The sequence below is a fragment of the Pelophylax lessonae genome, assembly GCF_965119305.1.
Source record: "Pelophylax lessonae genome assembly, chromosome: 6".
In the NCBI taxonomy this organism is placed as follows: Eukaryota; Metazoa; Chordata; class Amphibia; order Anura; family Ranidae; genus Pelophylax; species Pelophylax lessonae.
In genome coordinates, this window is record NC_138773.1 from 192,270,731 (window position 1) to 192,295,664 (window position 24,934).

The window sequence follows — 24,934 nt, forward strand, 5'->3', positions numbered from 1 at the left end:
AAATACTTTCAGGTAGCATTACATTGTTATATTGATTCCACTGGTGTGTTTTTTTTTTTTATATATCTAAATTACCATTTGTTTTTAGTATCCCCTAGGCTTCTTAGAAAGGCTGGGAGAGCACGGATGAGAACAGTTGCACTGACCCCCACTAATAGCGGAGAGGCAGATGTATTACTGCCCTGTCTAAGGACTGAAGTTTGGAGTTGGGGAAGAGGCAAAGAGGGTCAGCTGGGACATGGGGATGTCCTGCCAAGGTAAGATGCAACTTTATATTGACCGGTAGGACTTTTTATACAATACATGTTTTTTGTTTGTTTTTTTTTTTTTTTTTCATTTGTACAGGGCAAATATATTCCACAGCCCTTTACTGAGAACATTGACTCATCTACATTTGTCCTTGCCACAAGCAGGGATTTCAGTTTAAAATGCCCATTTGCTGTCATAGAAACTCACACAGGAGCCAATTTGGTTGGAAGCCAGTTCTATGCAGAAAGAAAAAAACCTTTAGTGTGCAGCTCCCCCCTCACCCCCCACACAAAGGTGGTTTAGGAGCGAGCACAGACAAAGGAGGCCAGGATGCCAGCAGGGGACCTGAGAAGAGGCGGGTCGGGGCTGCTCTGTGCAAAATCATTGCACAGAGCAGGTAAGTATGACATGTTTGTTGTTTTTATAACAAAAAATCTGAACCTTTTAGTTTTAACCTACTGATATGTTGGATGCTTTAAGCAAAGAATTATGTGGCTGCCATTGACTTAATTTTAAATGATGGTGTATTGCCTTTCAATGCTAATGCATTGTGCTTTCTTAGCAACTAACCCTCACGCAATATAGCCATTATAAATCCTGACTTTATTAGGAATTCACTTGCTGCATGCTTGAAAGAGGTCTTCAGTGCCAGTCCCTGTTTTGCTTTCTTGACACATTTTATTCAGATTATTGGTAGTCCACATGGAGCCATGTTGTATAGGTGCCCATCCCTCGATTACATAATTTTTACGAATGCATTAAAAGAGAGGTGTGGGCAAAGCTGATTTGGCCATACTTCTCATGTGGGATACAGGACTGCCCTTATTTCTGCACTCCTGTGACTCAGAATTAGCCGATAGTGGGCTAAAGTCTGCTGTAAGCTGATGTAACAGACCCGCTACGGTCTCTGGGAGCATCCCGGCAATAATGTCAAGATCCGCCCAGATTCCTGACTGGCAGCTGCCTCAGCCTCTTGGCGTGCCGCTGAGAGGCCGAACCAGCTGCTCTGGCCCCCTCTCCTGCCCTGTGCTTCAGTGAGTGCTGGAAGGGCAGAGCACAGACCGGTGACTTTCAGTCACTGCTCTGTGCTCAGAGTGGACCAGAGAACTGAGAAATCAGAATATATGTGATCACTTCTCGGGCTTAGAGGCAACGGGGGACAGCTGCAGCATCAAACCGATACCATATCCCACACTTCTCCTTTAAGTACAGGGAAGGACGGCTACTCTTATTCCATGGCAGCAGCAATTTTTTCATTCCATATTTAGACCTGCTCATCCAAAGTACGCCAAGGCGAAGGGGGACGTTTGAGTTTAACATTAGTAGGTGCATTAGGTTCACTTTTAAATATGTGTAAACACATCTTAAAAATACATTTACCTGTTTTGTTTTCCTCTCCTGGATTTTTTATTTTTACTGTAGTTTAAATATCCTGCATTATTTTTTAATAAGCTTCCTGCAGCATTGTTCTGGGTTTGTGTGTATTCATAGTAATATTACTGTCCCTAAGTAAAACCACAAGCACACTGTGAATCAATAATGCACGTACCACCTTCTAGTTGAGGGAAATTACAAACCCTTATGTATTCTTACAGAGACGTAAAAACATATTTCTCTTTCGTTCATTGACGGACACAGCTCCTGATCATCTTAACGATTGGGTTATACTGTCCCCTACAGCAGTAGGACACTAGGCAGAAAAAAAGTCTGGCTACGCCTATGGGCAGTCCCAGGGGGTATACTCCCTCTCTCTGCTATAGGTACTCAGTTTCTTCTGCTAGTCAGGAGTAAGGACCGATTTTCCTTGCTGGGATCTCTGGTCCTGGCAATTTTTTATTTTTGGATGTAAATTTTTCTCCTGGTTTTTTCCTGTGAGATCCACAATCAACTGCTGCACTGGGCAATTGGCTGGATAATCTACATACAGTGGTCACCCCAGTCTGGCCAGCAAGCATGCGCAGACCTCAGCTCCAAGCTAAGTTGGCCTCGACATGGCCTCACTGGACGGGGGCTGGCCTGTGAGTTAAACGCCTCACAGGGTCACATACATCCGGGTCTCGGCTCGAGTCACAGCGTTCCTCCCGGCTGACAGCCCCCCATTTTATGGAGAGAAGGTTCTGTCTGGTGCTGTGCTTGTCTGGTTCCTGGTGTGGTGAGTAGCTGTCCCCCCTCTCCCCCTGGAGGTTTTGGAGTGGACATGGGCCCCTCCTTTCCTTTCTGTCAGGCATCTGTCCTCCCCATCCTACACCCCCCCTCAACCTATACTAGGGCTGGGTGGGTGGTCTGGTTCACCTCCTGGAGTGGGGGCTTGGCGCCATGCTGGTGATGGGGTAGAGGGGGTGCGCCGCCGGCGACCGGATGATCAGCTGTGTGGGAGGGGTTGTACCTGGTGTGGGCTCTTGCCAGGGCCCCTCTGTCCTTTCTGGGCCTGTTCTTGAGGCCTAGGGATTCCTTTCTGGGTCTCTGGAAGCCTTGTGGTGCCACGCTGGGCCGCCATTTTCTAGTAGCCTGTGTGCTCAATGTACGGCAGCCATGTTTGTGTAGTCCGGGGGGCCATTTTGCTCGGGTTTTCCATTGAAAATAGTGGCAACCATGACAGTGTGTCCTGTGGGCGGCGATTTCGGCGGTGGGAGCCCCTCCTCATTCCCTGGTATTGACTCCTGGATCTTTTCACTTCCTAAACGCCGTGCGTGGAGTGCAAATTGTTATGGTGGCTGTAGGGGTCTGTTTCTGCTGGGTAGTGAGTCTAGTAGGATCCTCTCCCTCTCTGCTGAGAATCGCCTGGTGCTTTGTGCCTGGTGCTTGGGTGGTGCTGCCAGCGCGCTGGGGGTTGTCCCTTTGCAGTGTTTTACACCTTTTGTGGGGTCCCCCTGATGACTCATGGAGTCTTTGGAGCACATCTCCCCACCTGATCCCCTTTCTGGGTCTGCGGGGCCCTCCGGGCCCCAACCCTCCAACGATGCACTGTTGGCGATCCTTGAGTACTTTGTGTCCCTGGTGGAGGTGGCTTTCGGGCGACGGCCTAGGGAAAAGCACCCTTTTCCTCCATATCTGCAACCGCGCACGAAAAGGCGCTGGTGGAAGCACTGATTGTATCTGTGCGTAAGACCTTGAAGATGGAGGACGCAGCTGTAGCTGCGACGGAGGCGCAGGTTCTCTTTGGCACTCGCAAGGCATCCAGAGCGGCAAAGGTGTTTCCTTTCCCCATCTATACCCCTACGAGGAGCCCCTTATTAGGAAGTGGACTGTTCCACCGGTGGTGGACCCTCTGGTTTCCAGATTGAACAAGGCAACCATGATTCCGGTTGAAGAGTCCCCGGCCTTTAAGGATCTAGCTGACAGGAAGGCTGAGGCTGTTGCCTGCACTATATACACTCTGGCTGGTTGGACAATAAAGCAGGTATTCACCACTGCCTTGGTTTTGCAAACTCTGACTGAGTAGGCTAAGCTTTTACACCGTGACCTGGAAGGAGAACAGCTCCCCCTACCTTTACTGAGCTGGCAAGCTAGCTGGTCCAGGGGCTGCAGTTTATCTGTGATGCCTGTTTGGATGCGGCTCCCCTAGTGGCTCGGCTCTCTGTTTCGGCAGTGGTCTTTCGGAGTGTCTTTTGATTCAAATGCTGGTCTGCGGACCAGGCTTCTAAAAAGGCCTTGACTGCTCTCCCCTTTCAAGGAGATTTGCCTGTTTGGAGTACCTTTATTCCGCAGGCTACTAAGGGCAAGGACTCTCGTCGTAAACGTGGACCCTCCTTCTCGGCTTATAAGAAGTTTTTTTTGTCCCTCAGGGATGATTGACAAGGGCTTGAACCTTTCAGGGCCTCCTCTGGAGGATCCAAACGAACCTGGTCTGGCAAGCCGAGAGCGGCTTCTCCAGACCCGTGGACAAGGCTCCTTCAGTATGAAGGTGCGCCCTCACCCAGGTCTGGCTACAAGACTGAGTTTCACTCTTGTTCCCCAGCAAGGTTCTTTCCTTCCAACTTGGGCCTGTCCCCAGACTGCTCACAGGGTCTGTTTGGGGCAGTACAAGACCGGTTACTTCAAGGGATGATTGTCCTGATTTCGACTTCGGAACATTTTCAGGGTTTTTACTCAAACTTGTTTACAGACCCCAGGAAGAAAGGCAAGGTGCATCCAATTCTGGATCTCAAGGTGCTGAACTGCTTTGTGCAGGTGCAGAAGTTCAGAATGGAGTCCATTCGCACAGTGCTGGCATCCCTCCATCAGGAGGATTTTCTTGCCTCTATCGACATTATGGACGCTTACCTTCACGTTCTAATATGTGCCGGTCACATATGTGCTTCAACCACTTTGCCTTGGGAGAGGAGCATTATCAGTTTATGACGTTACCCTTTGGTCTCACCTCTGCTCCTCAGGTCTTCACAAAAGTGTTAGCCCCGGTGCTAGCGTTGTTATGCCAACTGGGGATCGTGGTACTGGACTACTTGGACGACCTCCTTCTGCGAGCGGAGTCTCCTACTGCTCTGGAGGAAAACCTGGAAATCACCATACGAACTCTGAGGGAGTTCGGCTGGATTCTGAATGTTCAGAATTCTGCTCTGGTTCCACCCACAAAGCTGGGCTATCTGGGTCTGACTCTGAACTCGGCCTTAGCCAGAGGTCTCCTTCCTCTGAACAAAATCCAGAAATTGCAGGCTGCAATTCGTCTCCTGCTGTCCAGCAGAAAGTCATCCCTCCCGACTTGCATGCGGATGCTGGGCCTGATGGTGTCTACCTTCGAGGCGGTTCTGTTTGCACAGTTCCATACGAGGTCCTTGCAAGGGAGGTTCTGGCTAAATGGGACAAGTCTCCGCAGTCCCTGGACAATCAGATCCAGCTGAGCTGGGGAACGAAAGCGTCCCTGATATAGTGGCTTCGTTCGCCGGCGCTTAGGCTGGGCAAATCATTTCTCCCCTTGTATTGGACATTGGTCACCATGGATGCCAGCCTGTCTGGCTGGAGAGGCATCCTCAGCAAAAATTCTGCTCAGTGTATCTGGACACCGGAAGAGTCCACACTACCGATCAATGTCTTGGAACTCTGAGCGATCAGACTGTGTCTGGACCATTGGACGGATCGTCTTCAGGGAGGTACAGTGCGCATTCAAACGGACAATGCCACAGCCGTGGCTTATGTCAATCACCAGAGGGGCACAAGAAGTGTCCTGGCAACTCTGGAGGTAGCCAGTATTCTAAGGTGGGCAGAACGGTTCGTTCCAGCCCTCTCCGCTGTACACATTCCCGGGGTGGAAAACTGGTAGGCGGATTACCTCAGTCGGCAGGCGTTGGACCAAGGGGAGTGTCTCCGGTGGGGCATCCCGTAGCTGGATCTGTTGCTGTCTCGGCTCAACAGAAAGGTGAAGACGTTTGTGGCTCGGTCACGGGATTCTCTAGCGGACGCCACAGACGCGCTTGTGGCCCCGTGGGGTCCGTATCATCTGATTTACGCTTTCTCTCCTCTCCAGCTTCTGGCAAGACTTCTAAGCTGGATCGAGGCAGAAGGGATTCTGGACATTCTTAGTGGCTCCGGACAGGCCTCGCCGGGCTTGGTATGCCGATCTGGTGCGGCTGGTCCCTGACATTCCTTGGAAGCTCCCTTTCAGGGAGGATCTGCTGTCCCAAGGGCTAATCTTCCATCCTGTTTTGCAATCGCTGGCTTTGATGGCTTGGCTGTAGAACGTCAGGTGCTGATGGATAGAGGTTTGCCTGAGTCGGTGATTCCAACACTGTTAAAAGCTAGGAAATCTACTGCTAGGAAGATCTACCATCGTACGTGGAAGTCGTACATTGTGTGGTTTGAGTCTCCTGGGGTTCATCCTTGCTTTTTCTCGGAGGCTCGGATCTTGACCTTCCTTCAACGGGGGGGGGTGGTTTGGCAGAAACCGGCCTTGAGTACTATCAAGGGTCAGGTGTCGGCCTTAGCGGTCTTCTTTCAACGGTCGTTGGCCACATACTCCCTGGTACGTACCTTTCTTCAGGGAGTTAGGCATTTGGTCGCTCCAGTGCGGTCTCTGTTGCCTGCTTGGGACAACAATTGAATGCTCTCAGTCCTCCAGAAGCCTCCTTTTGAGAATCTTTGAGAGATTCCCCTGCTTACACAGTCCCAGAAGGTGTTTTTTTTGGTGGCTATCACCTCTGCATGCAGGGTGTCGATAATGGCGGCGTTATCCTGTCATTCACCTTACTTGGTGGTTCACAAAGATGAGGTAGTTCTTGTCCCTGGCTGTCGTTCCTTCCAAAGGTTATCTCTGATTTTCATTTGAATGAAGACCTTGTGTTGCCTTCCCTGTGTCCTAGGCCAAAATATCCAAAGGAAATTGCTTTGCATGCCTTGGATGTGGTCTGTGCGATTAGGGTGTACCTGGCAGCTATGGAGTCTTTTAGGAGATCAGACTCGCTATTTGTGCTTACTGATGGGCCTCAGAAAGGGTTGTCTGCTTCCTCTCTGACTATTTTCAGATGGATCAGACAGACAGTGATTCAGGCCTATTCCATCAAGGATCAGGTTCCTCCTATCCCTGTCAAGGCGCACTCTACTTGGGCACTCAGTGCCTCCTGGGCCTTCCGTCATCAGGCATGACGCAGATTTGCAAGACGGCCACCTGGCCGTCGGTGCATACTTTCACAAAGTTCTATAAAGTGGATGTGTTGGTATTTGCGGATGCTTCCTTTGGCCACAAGGTTTTGCACGCTGCTGTTTAGAGGACCTAATCCTCTTTGAGGGTGTATTGTTTTTTCAGGTGAGCTTCAGTTTGGGTTGAGCTCCTGTTTACCTTGTTGGCTATACTGTAGTTTAGCATTGAGAATTTATTTTCCTACCCCTCATGTTTAACACTGCTTTGGGATGTCCCAATGGTTAAGAATATCAGGAGCTGTGTCCGTCAATGAACGAAAGAGAAAATGGTATTTTTACTTCCTGTAAAATACATTTCTCTGATGTTCATTGATGGACACAGCACCCACCCCTCTGTGGAGTTGTAATTCTTCTGACATTGCTTGTAACAAAACAGAGTACCTATAGCAGAGAGAGGGAGTATACCCCCTGGGACTGCCCATAGGCGTAGTCAGACTTTTTTTCTGTCTAGTGTCCTACTCTTGTAGGGAGCAGTATAACCCAATGGTTAAGAAGATCAGGAGCTGTGTCCGTCAATGAACATCAGAGGAATGGATTTTACGGCAAGTCAAAAATGCCATTTTCCTTTTAGATGTTGGGATTCTTATTTATGAATAATCAAGTTATGATCAAACATTTTTTTTAAGATGCTGTTTTTATTGTTTATAATATACCACATAACATGCAAATCAAAGTCAAACAATAAAGTTAGCAAAATAAAATAAAACAGATTTTTGCCTTTCATTACTGGTTTTATCTTCTGTGGTTACATTAGTAGAATCAGAAGATAGTAGTTTCCTAAATCACAAATAAGCCATTGTTGTCTCATAACTATTGACCTTCAAGGAATGTGGTTGCAAACAGTAAATGTAACCACTTTTAACCATTTTTTTTTGTTTGTTTTTTTTTTTTAAACCGCTGTGGAAGCCTCTAAATTTTATGAACTTTTGTGTAATCGATATACTTTTTTACAGGCTACAGCCATTATGTGTTCGAGGCATGGATGGCAAGGAGGTGGTGCAGCTGGCAGCAGGAAGCCACCATTCTGTTGCCCTTACTGCAAGATCTCAGGTAATCTATGCTTTTTATAAGTTATTTATGTCTATATTAAGGCCAGACATACTTGGGACAGATTTAAAAGGAAAAAAAAAGAATTTACGTTTTAGTTTTGCAACATTAGTTGGCTGCAGCAATGGCCGATTTTTGTGTGGCCATTGAATTTTAGTGATCGGGCATGTTGGAAATTTTTTGAAAAACAAACGATTTTCTAAACGGTGATGGGAGAATCATGTGAGAAATATAATAAAAAAGAAATGCTCCTGAGCAGAAGAAAAGAAAATTCCTGGAAAAAAAAAGAAAATTCCCAGCAACGAAAATTATTTTCTGTAGCAACATGATGTGATAATGAAGGCTTGGTTGGTCGAATTTCGAAATCAATGGTGGTATCATTGGATCACAAAGGGCAAGAAATTTCTGATTTTCGAAAGAAAGTTTGTTCGGAATGCGACCCATGTATGGCCTGCATAAGTAACATTGTACATCTATTGTTATCCATATTCATTGCACATTTTACTATATCAGGTTTTTAACTTGATTGGAGTCCACCTGTCGCAAATTCAGTTGATTTGACATGATTTGGATAGGCACACACCTGTCTATAGAAGGTCCCACAGTTAACAGTGCATGTCACAGCACAAACCAAGCCATGAAGTCCAAGGAGTTGTCTATAGACCTCCATGACAGGATTATATCAGGGTACAGAAAAACTTCTGCATCATTGAAGGTCCCAATGAGTACAGTGGCCTCCATCATCCATAAATGTAAGAAGTTTGGAACCACCCGGACTCTTCCTAGAGCAGGCTGCCTGGCCAAACTGAGAGATCGGGGGGGAAGTTGACCAAGAACCCGATGGTCACTCTGACAGAGCTCCAGCATTTCTCTGTGGAGAGAGGAGAATCTTCCAGAATAACAACCATCTCTGCAGCACTCCACCAATCGGGCTTGTATGGTAGAGTGGCCAGACGGAAGCCACTCCTCCATAAAAGGCACATGACAGCCCACATGGAGTTTGCCAAAAGGCAGCCAATGGACTCTCAGACCATGAGATACAAAATTCTCTGGTCTAATGAAACAAAGATTTAACTCATTGGCTTGAATAGCAAGCATCATGTCTTGAGGAAACCAGGCACAGCTCATCGCCTGGCCTATACCATACCTACAGTTAAGCATGGTGGTGGCAGCATCATGCTGTGGGGATGTTTTTCAGCAGCTGGAACTGGGAGACTAGTCATGATCAAGGGAAAGATGAATGCAGCAATGTACAGAAACATCCTTGATGAAAACCTGCTCCAGATGCTCTAGAATTCAGACAGGGGCGAATGTTCATCTTCCAACAGGACAACGACCCTAAGCACACAGCCGAGTTAACAAAGGAGTGGATACGGGACAACTCTATGAATGTCCAGGAGTGGCCCAGCCAGAGCCCAAGCTTGAACCGGATTGAACATCCCTGGAGAGATATGAAAATGGCTGTGTACTGACGCTCCCCATCCAACCTGATGGAGCTTCAGAGGTCCTGCAAAGAAGATCGTGAGAAACTGCCCAAAAATAGGTGTGCCAAGCTTGTAGCATCAAGCTCAAAAAGACATGAGGCTGTAATTGGTACTCAAGGTGCTTCAACAAAGCATTGAGCAAAGGCTGTGAATACTTATACACATGAGATTTTTTTTTATTTTTGATTTATATTACATTTGGAAAGATTTCAAACAAACTTCTTTCATGTTGTCATTATGGGGTATTGTTTGTAGAATTTTTAGGAAACTAATATATTTAATCTATTATGGAATAAGGCTGTAACATAACAAAATGTGGAAAAAGTGAAGCGATGTGAATACTTTTGGGATGCACTGTATATAATGTAAACCAGGGGTATTGAATTAAAATTTACAAAGGTCCAGTCAGTAAAATATTCTTCCAGCAGAGGTCCAAATCGCATGTTTGTGCAATGACCGCCCTGTATCCTCGCAACCAATCACCTGCTTGTTAACTTGGATAGCCCCCACCCTCTGTCTATAGCTTTCCTGCCTCCAGCTGTTGGCTCTGTGAGACTGGCAGTGGTGATGGCTGTGGGCAGAACAACTCTAAAGGTTGGGACTGCAGGGGTCCGGATGAGACATTAACTGGGTCCGGATCCGGACCGCGGTCCGCCATTTAGTGATGCCTGATGTAAACCTATTCTGTAGCACTTTACAGAATGTACTAAGCATACAAATCCGTGCATGCCCCCAAAGGAACTTACAGTTTTATGACTTACCACAGCCTTGAATATACAAAACCTAGGATCAGTTCTCGTTGACTTGAAGATAGATACTGTCTGCTCTCCACATTTATGAGTGAGCTTTCTCCAGGGGCTTGAAACACCTTGTCTATAGCGTTCCTTCTGGAAATTGGACATAGGTCCCTGGTGTTGCGAGGCAGGAGTGCTAACCTCTTGGCCACTTTTATTTTCATTTAGGGCTGGTTCTTTAGGGCTAGTTCACACCAAATACAGTCCAGTGCTCATTTTTATTTTTTATTCTGCATCAAAAATGCATGAACTGTGTTTACCATGGATTCCAGTAGCCCTAGTTCACACCAGTGCAGTGCATTCCAGGGCAGTCAACAAATGTAGAACATGCTACATTTTTTCAATATGAAACACATCAGAACGCACATGTCCCCCTATTGAGATGAAGAATAAAACAGGGGGAAAACGCACCAGAGCACATAAAAAATGTACATACAGAAACACATCCGGAACACGTAGTGTGTGGTGTATGGTGTAAACCAGCCCCCAAGTAATTATCAGTTTGTGTATGCCTAAGCTTTGTTTTCTGCTTTTCAGGTTTATTCTTGGGGAAGCAATGTTTCAGGTCAGCTGGGTCACATGCAGTCACCAACAACTATGCCAAGGCTTGCCAAGGTAAGGGTCACTTTTGCAGTTAAGGTGCACTTACTGTGCATTGTCCTATTGACAAACCATAAGGATCATTTATTAACTCTGTCACAACACAGCAGTGATAAAAAAGGATCAGATAGGGAGATATCAAAAAAAAAAAAATTTACGTAAGGATCGCTTGATTATGCTGTTCGGAAGTAGCATTGTGCCAACTTAAAACCTGCCTCTGACCACTTGTTAGGTGTGCATGCACTTTATATGGGAAAATGTATTTTTTTTTTGTTTGTTTTTTCCAATAATCAACTGGTTTATTAATATAGAATAATACACAAACAATGTTTGTCACAGTACAGGCAGATTTTACGTTATGGTACAGTGCTAAAAGTGCAGTGGGTAGGAACCCCTTAGGGAGAGAAGGACTAAATTCTCCATCGAAAATTTTGGATTAACATAGGTAGACAGAGTACTATAGAACATCAAAGAAGCTTACATACATGGCCATCTTTTGAGCGCATTAGAGATGCCTGCGCTCTGCTGTGGGGCCCAGTTTGTGGTCCTTCCCTTTTGGCCTCTTGACTGCACCTTGGGTTTTGAACAAGGTGCTGGCTCCGGTATTATCCCTGCTACATTTTTGTGGCATTCCCATTGTGGGAAATGTGGATAACTTTCTGTTAAAGAGTAGCTCCACTTTTGTTAAGAAAAAAAAAAAATCCCCTCTGGTTGATCTGGTACATTGCAGGTATTTTAACAAACTTTCTTAAAGATTCCCACCTGTTTCTGCTCTGAAGAAATAGCGGTTTGTTCCACTTTGTGTCTTTGGATACTAATTCTGAATGAGAGTGACTTTTTCAAAGTGCTTCTAAAGCTTCAACATTTTCTCCTTAATGCATTCCTTGCATTAGGAGAAAAAATGTTCAGATAGCAGTATGCGCCCCCCCCCCCCCAACCTCCATTGTACTTACCCGAGTCCTCACTTGATCCAGTGTTGTGCCCATCTGTAGCGGCTTTCTTCCATCTTCCAAATCTTACAGGCTTGGCTGAGAGCAGGGGTAGCTTTTAGGTCCTGCTGCTGTCAGTCAAATGTGACAAGGGAGAAAGGAGCGAGGTAAAGCCGTGCTGTCTGCGTCTATAGACACAGGCAGCGGGGCACAGGAGCGAGCCCAAAGGTGTGCCGTCATAGCAAACAGCTTGCTATTGGGGCATACAAAAAAGAGAGGGAGCCAGGAGCGCCGGCAGAGAACCCAAGAAGGGGAGGTTTGGTGGAGCTTTGTGCAATACCATTGCACAGAGCAGGCAATTATAATCCTGTTTGTTATTTTAAAAACAAATAGAGTTTATAATTACTTTAATCAGCTGATGCACTTCATAATGTTCTTATGGGGAAAGTTGTGGTGTCTGCTTGCAGCAAAAATAAAATTGTTGATGCAGAGGATGCCTAAAATATGACTTGTATCTTAGAGCAGACTTCTGAAAAAAAATCAATAAGCCAAGCAGTAAATGACATTTCTGGGGAAGTTCTGTACACCAACTGTGTACAGAAGGCCTCCAGGTTGCCATTTTGCATTGAATTTTACAGAAAATTACAGCTCTGTGGGTTGAAAAAGAAGGGTAATTTTTAACCACTTGCTACCCAAGACATATCTGGCATTTCTTTCTTACATGTAAAAATCATAATGCAGAAACGCTAGAAAATTACTCAGAACCCTCAAACATTCGATATATATTTTTTTTAGCAGAGACCCAAGGTCCAAGGAATAAAACATTGCATTTTTTTTTATGTCACATGGTATTTGCACAGCAATTTTTTAAATGCAATTTTTTTTTTTGGAGAAAAAAAAAACACTTTCATGAATAAAAAAAAAAAAAACACTATTTCCGCCAATTTTTTTGTTTAATGTGAAAGATGATGTTACGCCGAGTAAATGCATACCGAACATGTTACACTTTCAAATTGCGCACACTCCTGGAATGCCACCAAACTCCAGTACTTAAAAATCTCTATAGGCTACGCTTTAAAAAATTTTACAGGTTACCAGTTTAGAGTTAGAGGAGGTCTTCTGCTCGAATTATTGATCTCACTCTATTGCTTGCGGGGATACCTCGTGTGTGGTTTGAATGCGGTTTACATATATGGGCACGATTTACACATGTGTTCGCTTCTGAGTTGCGAGCACAAGGGGATGGGGGGGCTTTACATTTTTTTTATTATTATTATTTATATTATTTATTATTTTTTTTTAATGTTTACACTTTCCCTTTCATTTTTTATTTTTTTTTTTCATCACTTTTATTCTTATTACAAGGAATGTAAAATTCCATTGTAATAGGAATAGTGCATGGCAGGTCCTCCTTTACGGAGAGATCTGGGGTCTGTAAGTCCCCACATCTCTCTATGCTGGAAAGCCTGAGATCAAAAAAAAAATAAAAAATTATCTCAGACTTTCCAGCTAAATAAACGGCAGTGTTTACATCTGCAAGCGCTGGAAGTAACGTTGCTTCCGGCCTTCGAGGGTCATAGAGATGGCCGGGGACCATTTGGTTCCTAGCCAGCTCTTTGGTAAACCACTGCTACTGGCTAATTCATTTTTCAGCTCCCGGATCTCACAGGTGAGCCCGGAGAAGCACCGGCAGGAAGGGGGGGGGGACCGGCAGGAGAGGGGGTGGGCCTTCCCACTGCCTGTAAAAGAGGTATCTGGATGATACCTGTAGTTGCAGGCATCATCCAGATATTGACAGTTCAAGTCCCTGATGTCATATGACGTCAACCCGGGGGAAGTGATTAATACCATTCAGTTACAAAGGGGTTGTGTTTCAATTGTATACGCTATATTATTATTTGCAATTTTTCCCACAAAAATGTTCCCTTTAAAGCAGAGGTAGGCAACATTAAAGAGGTGGAGATCTACCTGAACAACGTGGGAGAAGTCAAATATTACCGGGCACAGTGTCTCCTTCTCACACCTGATTTAAACCTCTACTTGCCCTCCTGCCACAGCAATCACGGGTTTAAATCAGGGGGTGAGGAGGCAACATATCGCCTCTTCGCCAACTATCAAACACAGTTGGATCACTTTTCAGAGGAAAGGCAGTGCCTGCTGCGCTTATGAATGACCCACTGGTTGCATTCGGCAGCGGCACCCTTAGGGCTTGTTCGCACGTAAAGTGGGGGGGGTAAAACCATGCTGTTGAGCCAGTGTTTTACAGCCTCCAGTCCCTATCCTAGCTGCTGACGCAGCAGCCAAAGGTGTACACATACCACAGGAGAAATTAAACCCCCTGTTGTTTTTGGTGGGTGCTACCGACTGTCAATCGTGATCAATTCAAGTAAATTTGGGCCACTTTGCAAGCGCCCCGCTACTGCATGGCTCTGCGAGATCCAAGGGGTTAGGGCAGGTGGTGAGAAAGCAACACCATGCTGCCTGATTTAAAAACCTTGTTTGCTGTGCTGCACAAGGTTGCAGGGCACTTGCAAAGCAGCCTTATTCACTTGAATAGATCATGCTTGGCAGGTGCTTCACCCACCAACCATGACAGAGCCTATAACTCTTGCATACACCCCTGGCCACTGCAGCTAAAAGGGGGTGCGGTTGGAGCGGGAACGGTGAAAAAAGTCTTTAAATATAGGGTTTTACCACCTCCCAAACTGCAAATGTAAATGTCCCTTACTGTTCTTAGCCTACTATAAGGCTGATTTCATACTGATGTGCTGTGGTTTACCTGCCCTGTGGGTGCAGCACAGTGCAGCTGCGACTTTCCTGGGTTAGCTACACTTTGCCATAGACTTCTATAATATCCTGCAGCTGTGGTGCACTTTCTGAAAGCGCACCAAAACTCATGCATTCAGAAAGTGCACCAAACCTGCAGGATATAATAGAAGTCTATGACTAAGCACAGCAAAGCTGCAGTTACACTGTACTGCGCCCACGGTGCAGGTTGATTGTGTGTACATTTTCCCACAGGCTGGTTGTACAGAAGTCGATTGGTAAATTGACTACTGTACAACCAGCCTACCCATACATGGATCGAAATTGATGCATGTATGGCCGACTTTGGGGACCTCTCTTATCAGTCATTTCTGAGAGCATTGAATGCTGGGTGGTGCAAAAGCCATACACATGACATTGTTGCTTAGTCTGGCTGAAAATGTACAGATTGTACAAAATTTATCAGGGATGTAGGGACAATTTTTCTGATATTACATAGGGGTTACCTTATGTGGACAAATTGTATGTAAACAATGTGTAGAGGAGTCCTTAAATTTGTTCTGCCATAAATTCAAATTATCCAAAATGTAATGTAGCAATAGATGTATGTATGTATGTATAATTTGTTTGAAAGGGGCCTTTCTTTTCTTGTAGGTGTGTGAAGATGGTTGTGTGTGGACTATAGCCGCTGGACAGGATCATTCTCTTTTTTTGGCTCATGGAATAAGCGAGTTCCAGCCTGCTGTATATTGCAGTGGACACCAACCAGCAGTGGAACTAAGTGGAGCAGAAACAAGTCAGACACCAGTTCAACTATCTAATTGTAGCAAGGTGAGCCAATATTCGACACACTAAACCTGTTCTCTCTACAATATCTCTCATTTTGCCTCATGGACCTGTTTCTCAGGAGGGGTGAGGCCAAGCATAACATTTAATTCACTTTATATATGATTGGTATAGACTTCTAATGGTTACTTGTCATGTGAATTGTAGGGATGGGTTCAGGCGTGTTTGGATCCTAGTCCCAACCCACCTGACCAATCACGCCAGGAAGCCATCACTGCACACCACCAATCATGAGCAGCCTAGTTAGGGTTTGTGTATGTGCAGCTGCGGGCTGGGAAATACCGTGACAGCTTCCTGGCGGGATTGCTCAGGTGAGTTGGAACTAGGATCCGAACACGCCTGAGCCCATCCCTAGTGAATTGCCTAAACTGTTTCGTTTTAAAAAGGCTGACCTTTTCCATCAGTAGTAGCTGTGGTCTCTTTACCCAGTAATCCTAAGTGTATTAGATTTTACTTATAGCCACACAATGTATTTTTTATAATCTAGATTACTTTCTTTTTTGTCTTCAAGCTGGGATACATCTGCAATGTTTACACTGGTGCGAATAGCTGCTTGGCTCTTGTAGACCAAAATATGATGGGCTACATTGGAAACCTCCACGAGCTTGCTGCAACTGAGAGGAGTTTTTATTGTCTTCTAAGTGATGTCAAGTCACAGATTCTTAGACCCCTTTTAGGACTAGGTACGTGTTTTATTTTTTTACACCTAAAAAAAATTGAGCCCCTGGAATACCCAATATATGTCTTGTACAGAGTAAGTGGGTGGTCGTGCTTGGTCTCACCAAGGATGGGGATTATTTGTTTTTTTTTAAAGTTTAGTATTCTTATGAAAGGAGGGTGGATTTATGTGTTTTATGTGATTTGTTTTAACAAAATGTGTAATAAATAAACTTTAATTTTTTAAATTTTTGGATTTTGAGTGAATAGAAGTGCCCCATTGTGCCAAATTTAGCATTTATATTATGTTCCGATATACCATAGATGTTGTACTTTGCTAATTCTGTTGACAGAACAACCTTTATTTGTATTTGCCATATATAGTATCAAAGCTAGAAGCAGTGCAGTAACTCTTGGCCACTAATCAGAAATCCTCATTTATTGATTTGACCCTAGGGGGCATTGAAAAGCTTAATTCTGGTTGCCCAAGTTATTGTAGCATCACACAAGTGAATAAAGATCTTACTTTTGTTGAAAGCATGCCTAAGGTTATGCAGTTTTGTCAGCCTTATATTCACAAGATTACCGAAGCACACAATCCACGATATTTGTTGTATTGAATTTTTCACAATTAAATAGTCCACATTTGGCTACCAAATACGTATTTTTGTGAGTTCCAGCCGTTTCTGTGTTTATTAAAAGTCAGCAGCTACAAAAAGTGTAGCGCTGATTTTTAATAAACGCACACTCACCTGTCCCACCATCCAGCGATGCGGCCGCCCGAAGCCTCAGTTCTGTCCCTCTGCTCTCCCTGGCATCACTGTGCGTCCTGAAGGGCCGGGCAATTTTCTGGGAGACATGACGTGACCTGTCCCAGAAGAATGCAGGGAGAGAGGGGGAGAGGAAAACGTCCGCTCGAGCTGCCAAGGCAGCCTAATCGGAAGTGGGTGCGGGTACCTGTCAAAACTAGGTACCAGCTCCACCCCAAAAAAAGTGGCATGCCAAATGTGGCATGTCAGGGGGTCAGGAGTTCTTAAAGCGGAACTTCCAGTTTTGGGTGGAACGGCTCTTTAAAGAGCTTCAGTCTCCCCAAAAAATAAAAGTCAGCAGCTACAAATACTTTAGCAACTGTCTTTTAATATAAGGCCACTTACCTGTCAAGCGATCCAGCGCTGTCCTCATCTGAGCCGATTGTTCAATCGGCTTCAAGTCCAGGTGCCAGCATCTTGCAGCGGCACCTGTTTTTGAGTTGATTATCTCACACAGAGAGAGGTGGCAGGATTATCCGTTGATCCTTTGGACTGATTACGTTTCTTTTTTTTTTTTATTCCTCAATAAGGTGGCAGGATTATTTTTTTTATTTTTTGGATTGATTGAATATCACTGAAGGCTTTTTTCCTTTGAACATGTAATAGATACATTGTATGTTTATTTCACTTGGGGTTTTTTATATTTAGTCACTTTGTATCGATCCTGACTCACGATACTAAAAGATCTTATCATGTAGAAACAATGTTGGTTACACACAGATAAGTTGAGATTACACTGTATTTTAATTACAGTTCCATACACAGTGTAAAGTTATTTTTTGCAGGCAAGAAATTCGCATGATTCCCCCCATTAACACAGACAGTGCTGACTGGGGAATCTCTCCTGCCGAGCAATTTTCTGCTGGTGCAGGGGCGAGCAGGGGAAGCTGCGCCCACCAGGAGAAGACAATGATTGTCGCTAGCAGCTAGAGCAGCCACTAGCGAAAATCATAAGGGAATCCTGCAGGCTGGTTGTACCCAAGTTGACTGATCGATCAACTTGGTATAATCAGCCTGCCCATTAACAGTTCGAATCTCAGCCGGTTCCTGCTGAACCGACCAAGATTTGAACCGTGTATAGCTGGCCTAAGACTAGATGTTCAAAGCACCCCATCCTTTCCTTACATCAAATGTCAAGCGTCCCCTCGCCTACATCACAGTGCACCCCACTTACCTTGTGCTGCTGCTGGGAAGGAGATGGGGGGGGGCGGAGCCAGGAAGCACAAAGTGCAGGGTCTGGAGTGGGGGTGGGGGGTTTGTCCTACACTCTCTTGCCGACCGCTGAGACAAGTGCGTGTGGAGGCGAGGGGGGTGCTGCAGGAGAGGTGCGAGGGCCAAAAAAATGGACTGACGGGCCGTATTCGGCCTGTGGGCCTTGTGTTTGACACATGTGGCCAAGGCGATCTGAGCGAAAGTTTGCATCCCTCCCTGCCCGCAGCCTCTTGCAACACCTCGCAGGTCCCAGAAGGCTGCGGGACCAGTCACAAAGTGCAGCACACCTCACGTATGTGCAGTGGGAAGCTGGCTGTGAAGCCACAAGGAGTTACAACTGGCTTCCCATACTAAAGATGCCTGCACTAGGGACCTGAAGATTAGTAAAGAATTAGCCTGGGTGAGGATAGCGCTGGATCCCTGAACAGGTAAGTGTCCTTTTATTAAAAGTCAGCAGCTTTAGTATTTGTAGATGGTGACTTTTAGTTTTCTTTTCAGGCTGAATCAATGATGTAAAATAAATTGCAGTTTTTCAGTACTTCCTAAAGACCTTTGAGGAAATCTTGATAAAAGTCAAGAATCTTCCTGTTTTTAAAAATCCTGTTGGAAGCAACATTTTTAAGTAACCTTGCATTCTTTTTGCTTTTTTCTGCTAAAGACCACCTGGGCACTGTAACAGCTGTTCAGCTTCTGCAGGACATGGCAACAAAGTTCAGCAAACTCTGCTACCTAATTGGCCAGAATGGAACCTCCTTAAGCAACTTCTTACGAGGATCAAAGGATGCAAGTAACCTTTCAGTCTTGGAGCACTCAAATATCTTCGTGGATAGTTATACAGAGTCAGTATGTTTTGTGTCTAAATCCTGAAATCTTTGAATGTCTACAGAAATTACATTCGCTACTGAAATCAGTGTTGGTTAGGGTTTGGTATGTGATAGCATGCATCAGACAATTCACATAAGTGGCTGCAGCAGTGGTGCTCCCTCTGCTGCTGTCATTCAGTCTTTAATTTCTTTCTGATGATCAAAAAGGTGTGCTGGCATTAAAGTTGTTCCTGATCTTCTTCAAAGACTAAAAAGACTTAAAGTCTAAGTTCACCTTTTGTGAAAAAAATCATAAATGCACATGTTTTTGCAGGAAATAAATGTGCATTTATTTGTTTTTCACAGGAGCCTGCAGAGCATTGCACTTGTAATCAGTCGGATCTTACATTGTATGTTTTGCCTGCGAAAGTCCACTTGCTGCCAAATCACATACCTGTATGTCATTTGACTTCAAGTGGTTGTACCAGATTGATGCCTAAGCTCGGCCGTTATTACAAGCAGCAGGAGGGAACGTTCCCTCCTCCCGCCACCGCTCGCCCGGATTCTGCTGAGCAACGTGCCAGCTGGCCAAGGACCTAAAGAAAGCTGGAATCGGCTTAGAACAGGTCTCAGATATAGTAACCCGCAAGCAACATTATAACATCACTTCCTGTTTACTGGCATCCTAAAGCCACTAGATTAAAAAAAATGTAAAAGGATTCAAAAACACGGATCTTGGATTTTTTTAATGCTTTTAAGTGGAAAGGAGGGATTGGGGGTCTTACAGACCCCCAATCCCTCCAAAAAGAGTACCTGTTATGTACCTATTGCTGTCACAGGGATGTTTACATTCCTTGTGACAGCAATAAAAGTGATCAAAAACAATAAATAAAGCAACAGTGCAAAGATAAAAGATATATATATATATATATATATATATATATAAATAATTTTAAAAAAATTTAAAGTGCCCCCATCTCCCCTGGCTAGTGCGCAAAGGCGAGCGCGTGTGTCAGTCCTGAACGCACACAAACCGCGATCATCCCACACATGTGAGGTATCACCGCAAACATCATATCATGGGTAGTAATTCTAGCATCAGACCTCCTCTATACATCTAAAGTGGTAATCTGTAAAGGCTTTTAAAGCATTGCCTATGGATAGTAAAATTTAGGTCGTTTGTCGTCGTTGTGTGAGCGTGCACAATTTGAAAGTGTGACATATTTGGTATCTGTTTACTCGGCTTGACATCATCTTTTATATTTTACAAAAAAATTGGGTTATCTATTTTGTGTTTTTTTGCATTAGAATTTAAAAAGTGTATTATTTTTTAAAAATTTCCCCAAAAACTGCATTTGAAAAATCACTAGGCAGATACTGTGTGACATAAAAAATAGCAAAACCCACCAATTTATTCTCTAGGGCCTCTGCTTTGAAAACTATAGAATGTTTGAGGGTTCTAACTAATTTTCTAGCAAAAAAAAAACCCAAATAAAACCAGATTTTCACAAGTAAACAAAAAGTGCCAGAAAATGCCTGGTCTTCAAGTGGGTAAACAAAATCAAATGTTACCAAACCAAAATTTCGAAGTACCTTCAAATGACATTCATCAAGTCATCGAACGTACTGGGAATATCATAAAAATTTAGTAAAAATTACTTGCATTAACGCTTCATTAAAAATCTACAAGTATGTCCTTTTTTACACTGACTTAATATTGTTTATGTATTTGGGTAAGCTATCGTTCAGCAGAGATGTCACCAGATTTAGTACTGGTTCACACATATGCAATGTCAGACATCGCATGGGATTCGCACCGCACTGCTGCGCAAATCACATGCGATGTCTGTGAGATGCAAATTGAGCCATGCAGATTGCATGGCTGAATTCACATCGCATTCGGACCAAAGTCACACAGGACCTTTTTTTTTGGTCCGCACCAGAATCGGATCACATGGGTGTTCACACCTGTGCCATCTGATTCCTGTCCGAACTGACAGGTTGCACTGCGATATGCAAACTAATCGAGGGGGATGTCGTTAACTTTGTATTGACACTCCCAGCGGTTTGCATATGGCAGTGTGAACTGCCTGCAAGTCGGGTGCGATGCGGGAATCCGCAGTGGATTTGCAGGGTTCTCGCATCGCACCAATGTGAACCGGCTCTTAAAGAGCTACCAGAGGAAGAATTGGCAAATCTATCTTTAAAAGTCATTATTGGCTATGTATTCCTAAAACATTGTGGAAAAATAGAACAGCAAGCATGTGAATATGTAGACATCACATTGAATATTTCTTTCAGTTAAACGTGTGTGCTCACTGAAAGTACACTTTAGTTTCTTTTTACAGATAATTATTATTATGCAGGATTTATATAGGGCAAATTGTTTGCTGTCTACAACGTTAGGGCAGACAGTACAATTACATTACAATTCAATACAGGAGGAATCGGAGGGCCCTGCTCTTTAGAGCTTACAATCTAGGAGGGAGGGTCAAGTGATACCAAAGGTAATAACTGTGGGGGATGAGCTGACGGAGAATCGGAAAGAAGTATGGCTTGTTTGCGTAACACTGTTAAATAGTGTTTTTCCAGGACCCAAGTACTGCTTTTGTCTAGAAAACACAACTGTCTGTGTCAGCTAGGAATTCTACGCTGACGCCTTCGGAAAAGCGGTCTCGTGACTGTCTGCAATGGAATGGGAGGCTCTTATAGTGCCCTTTAGGTAGACAAGGCAGTCAGAATGCTAAATGTGTCCTTTGTATTGACCAAACAGCAACATTCTGAAATGTTTCTATTACTAAAGGTGATGTGTGCGATTGCATTTTAGCATGCAATCTGTATGCTCCATATACATTGGTTTTGTTAAATGATAATGGTTTAACATAATGCAATGGTTTAGATTTTTTAGGATATTTTGAATTCCTTGTTTTACAGGTATAGCACTTCTCTTTGCAACTTCTTGGTCATGGGAGGTTTTTCGATTCTGTCTAAACCAGCCATGTAAGTTTTTGTTTTTTTAGTACTGCACACTTTTTTCTACTGATTTGATCTTGGTACATGCATTGGGTAACATCATTGGGGTTTAGAAATATTTTTTATTTTTCAGCTTCCCAGTTGTTTGGTAGACCATTCACCAAATATATTTTTAATTTGCCATTATGAAATTTACTAAGTTAAATGCCATAAATAGAAAAAGAAAAATGTCAATCTTAAATGGTTTTACTGCTCTTTTTTTTTCAGATATCTTTTAAAAAGGATTTGGGTTGTCTCTTGACAATAGGTTAGATGCTGCATTTGATAACACTCCTCTGAACATTATTTTGTGACCGGATATCTGTTTTGAATTGCACAGCAGTAGTAACTCTAATGCCTCATACACACACGTTCAGATAATCGGATGACTTATCGTTCGCATTTTGTTGCATGATACTAATATCGAAATCAACAATGCATATAAACGTAGGATTTTTTTTTCGTACGATTCTGGAAAAGCTTCCTGGTTGCTTAGCTACGTATCAGATGGTGAAAAACAAAAACAATGGCAGCCAGGCTTTTTCCGTGCTATTTTAGTGTTTCTGATCATGCGAGGTCCTGTCGATCGATTTTTAGCGGACGCACACTGTACTGATTAAACGATTGTCGTTAGCTAGGCTATCGTAGGACAGACGTTTTCGTGTTTGTCCCTTCCGATTTTGTTGGACGAACTGTCATGATCGGCTGTCAAAAGCTGTGTACTAATGATCAGATTATCGTGCGATCAAGTCGAAAGCGATTATTTTCGTCCGATTATCTGAACATGTGTACGAGGCATAACGGTTGTCAGGAGAATTTTCTAGCAATATCAGCCACTTGCTGTTCGTTTTCATTTATAAAACAATTGAACAGGTCAAGGCAACCTACCACCTAGACATTTACAGTATATAGCAATGATGGTTATGGGTTGTTTTGATCTATTTGATTTTTTTTTTTATGCTGCTGGTAAAAGATGGTTGAAAGCGGTTGAAACAAATAGATGATTTCCTTGTGAATGGCCATAAATTGACAAGTGCGTCCTGTAGCTGTTTCAAACCAGAGAAATAACACAGTTGGAAACACAATGACTAAAGCTTTCTAGTAAAGGTTTACTCATATTGTGAGGTTAAATGTCTATTTCAGGTTTTCATAGTGACAGGTCATGTAGATACTGCTTGCTCAAATCTACATTTGAGTCATCTGTGCAGCTCTATTATGCTGTGTCTTGCAGAACGCCAAACTTCAGACAAATGTATTTCTCATTCTTGTTCATTGAGGGACACAAGATTCAAAGACCATTAGAATATATGCCACCTACAGAAGGATTTGGGCACTGGCAAACCTAAAAGTGACCTGACTGGTAGTAGAATGAATCCCTCTCCAAGCTTGCTTTAGTCATTTTTTAGTGCCCTAGCAGAATGTTTTTTGCTTTTCTCTTGGACTTGGTCGTGGGTAGAATCTCACATCCAGGTCTAATCTGCCATTTACTTATTAGATGTACACAGTTGGCAGGCTGACTACCTCAGTCACTAGTGCCTGTGCCATTTACCTACTAGATGTATACAGTTGGCAGGCTGACTACCTCAGCCACTGGTACCTGTGCCCTAGGGAGCGGTTTCTGCAGTTTCAGGACCAGTGCCACAGTTGTGGTATGCCGGATGTTGACCTCTGAGTGTCCAGGTTCAACAACAAATTGGACAGGTTTGTTTCCAGATACAGAGATCTTCTGGTGAAAGCAGTGGATTCTCTGTTGGCTTTGTGGGATCCATACAATGCGATCTATATCTTTCCATCCCTGAAACTCTTGTCTGGTTAGTTCTGCAAGGTCGAGATGGGGGGCAATCTGGTGATGCCCAAAGCCCCAGATTAGCCAAGGCAGATGTGGCACTCTGACCTGAGCATACTTCTGTCAGCTTCTCTATGGGTTCTTCCAGATCATCCAGACCTTCTGGTTTAAGGAACAGCTTATCATTTGGCTTCACAGTTGCTCGCTTTAATGACATGGCTGTTGAAGCCCTAGTCTTGAGAGACAGGGGTATCTCCAAATTGCTCTACTACTATCAAGCATACTTCGCTTGATGCGAGGAAACAAGTTATCATCGCAGAAATACTCCGTAGGACAAATCCCCACTAGTTTACAATCAGACCTGGATTTCATAATTGAATGCCTTTATTGTATAAAACAATATGCAACATCCATATAAACATAGAGAAAACCAACAACAGGTGTCCACTCATTATCAGTTACAGTGTCGGAGCTAGACTTTTAAAACAGGGGTGGCAAGGTATTATTTTGGGGGGTCAATATACAAAGTGTTCAATTACACTAAAAATAAGTTTCCTGTGTGTGCTGCCGCGTTATGTTTTGTTTTGGAGCCGTTTGGAGCACGAAGGAGCTGCGTGTCAGCTTAACCAATGAAAAGTGTAACAGCAACACGTCCCCCGTAGAGTAGGCCAGGGTAAGGTGAAGTCCCGTCCCCCATATAGATCCCTATAGATCCCCCTTACAGCATGCCAGGGTGAGGTGAGGTCCCGTCCCCCATATATATCCCCCCTTACAGCAGGCCAGGGTGAGGTCCGGGGACGGGGGACCTCACCTCACCCTGACCGGGGGGAGATCTATATGGGGGACAGAGCCTCACCTCACCCTGGCATGCTGTAAGAGGGGGATCTATATGGGGGACCTCACCCTGGCCTGCTGTAAGGGGGGGGAGATCTATATGGGGGACGGAACCTCACCTCACCCTGGCCTGCTGTAAGGGGGGTTCTTAATGGGGGACCTCACCTCATCCTGGCCTGCTGTAAGGGGGGATCTATATGGAACCTCACCTCACCCTGGCCTGCTGTAAGGGGGGGATCTATATGGGGACCTCACCTCACAATGGCCTACTGTAAGGGGGGATCTATATGGGGGACAAGTGTTGTTGTTATGTGGGCTTTTTGTTGTTTTATTGCTTATGCCTACCCCTCAGTTGGACTGCTTTTGAACATCCCAATTGTCTCCAAATTCTGTTTTCCTCAATGAATGAGAGAGAAAATTTTGATTTTTTTTCTTTTAATTTAAATTCTTTATTTTTGGTGTCGTGATATACAACA

General features: G+C 44.2%; 1 protein-coding gene across 1 annotated transcript in view; it reads left to right on the top strand.

The window, feature by feature from the left end:
- ALS2 (alsin Rho guanine nucleotide exchange factor ALS2) overlaps positions 1-24,934 on the top strand; it is a 150,934-nt gene that overhangs the window by 60,226 nt on the left and 65,774 nt on the right. The window contains exons 6-12 of the mRNA XM_082260374.1: positions 89-257; positions 7,833-7,929; positions 10,742-10,819; positions 15,154-15,330; positions 15,857-16,028; positions 18,682-18,862; positions 21,761-21,826. Coding sequence (XP_082116500.1) covers positions 89-257; positions 7,833-7,929; positions 10,742-10,819; positions 15,154-15,330; positions 15,857-16,028; positions 18,682-18,862; positions 21,761-21,826 — 940 coding nt within the window. The remainder of the gene's footprint in view (positions 1-88; positions 258-7,832; positions 7,930-10,741; positions 10,820-15,153; positions 15,331-15,856; positions 16,029-18,681; positions 18,863-21,760; positions 21,827-24,934) is intronic.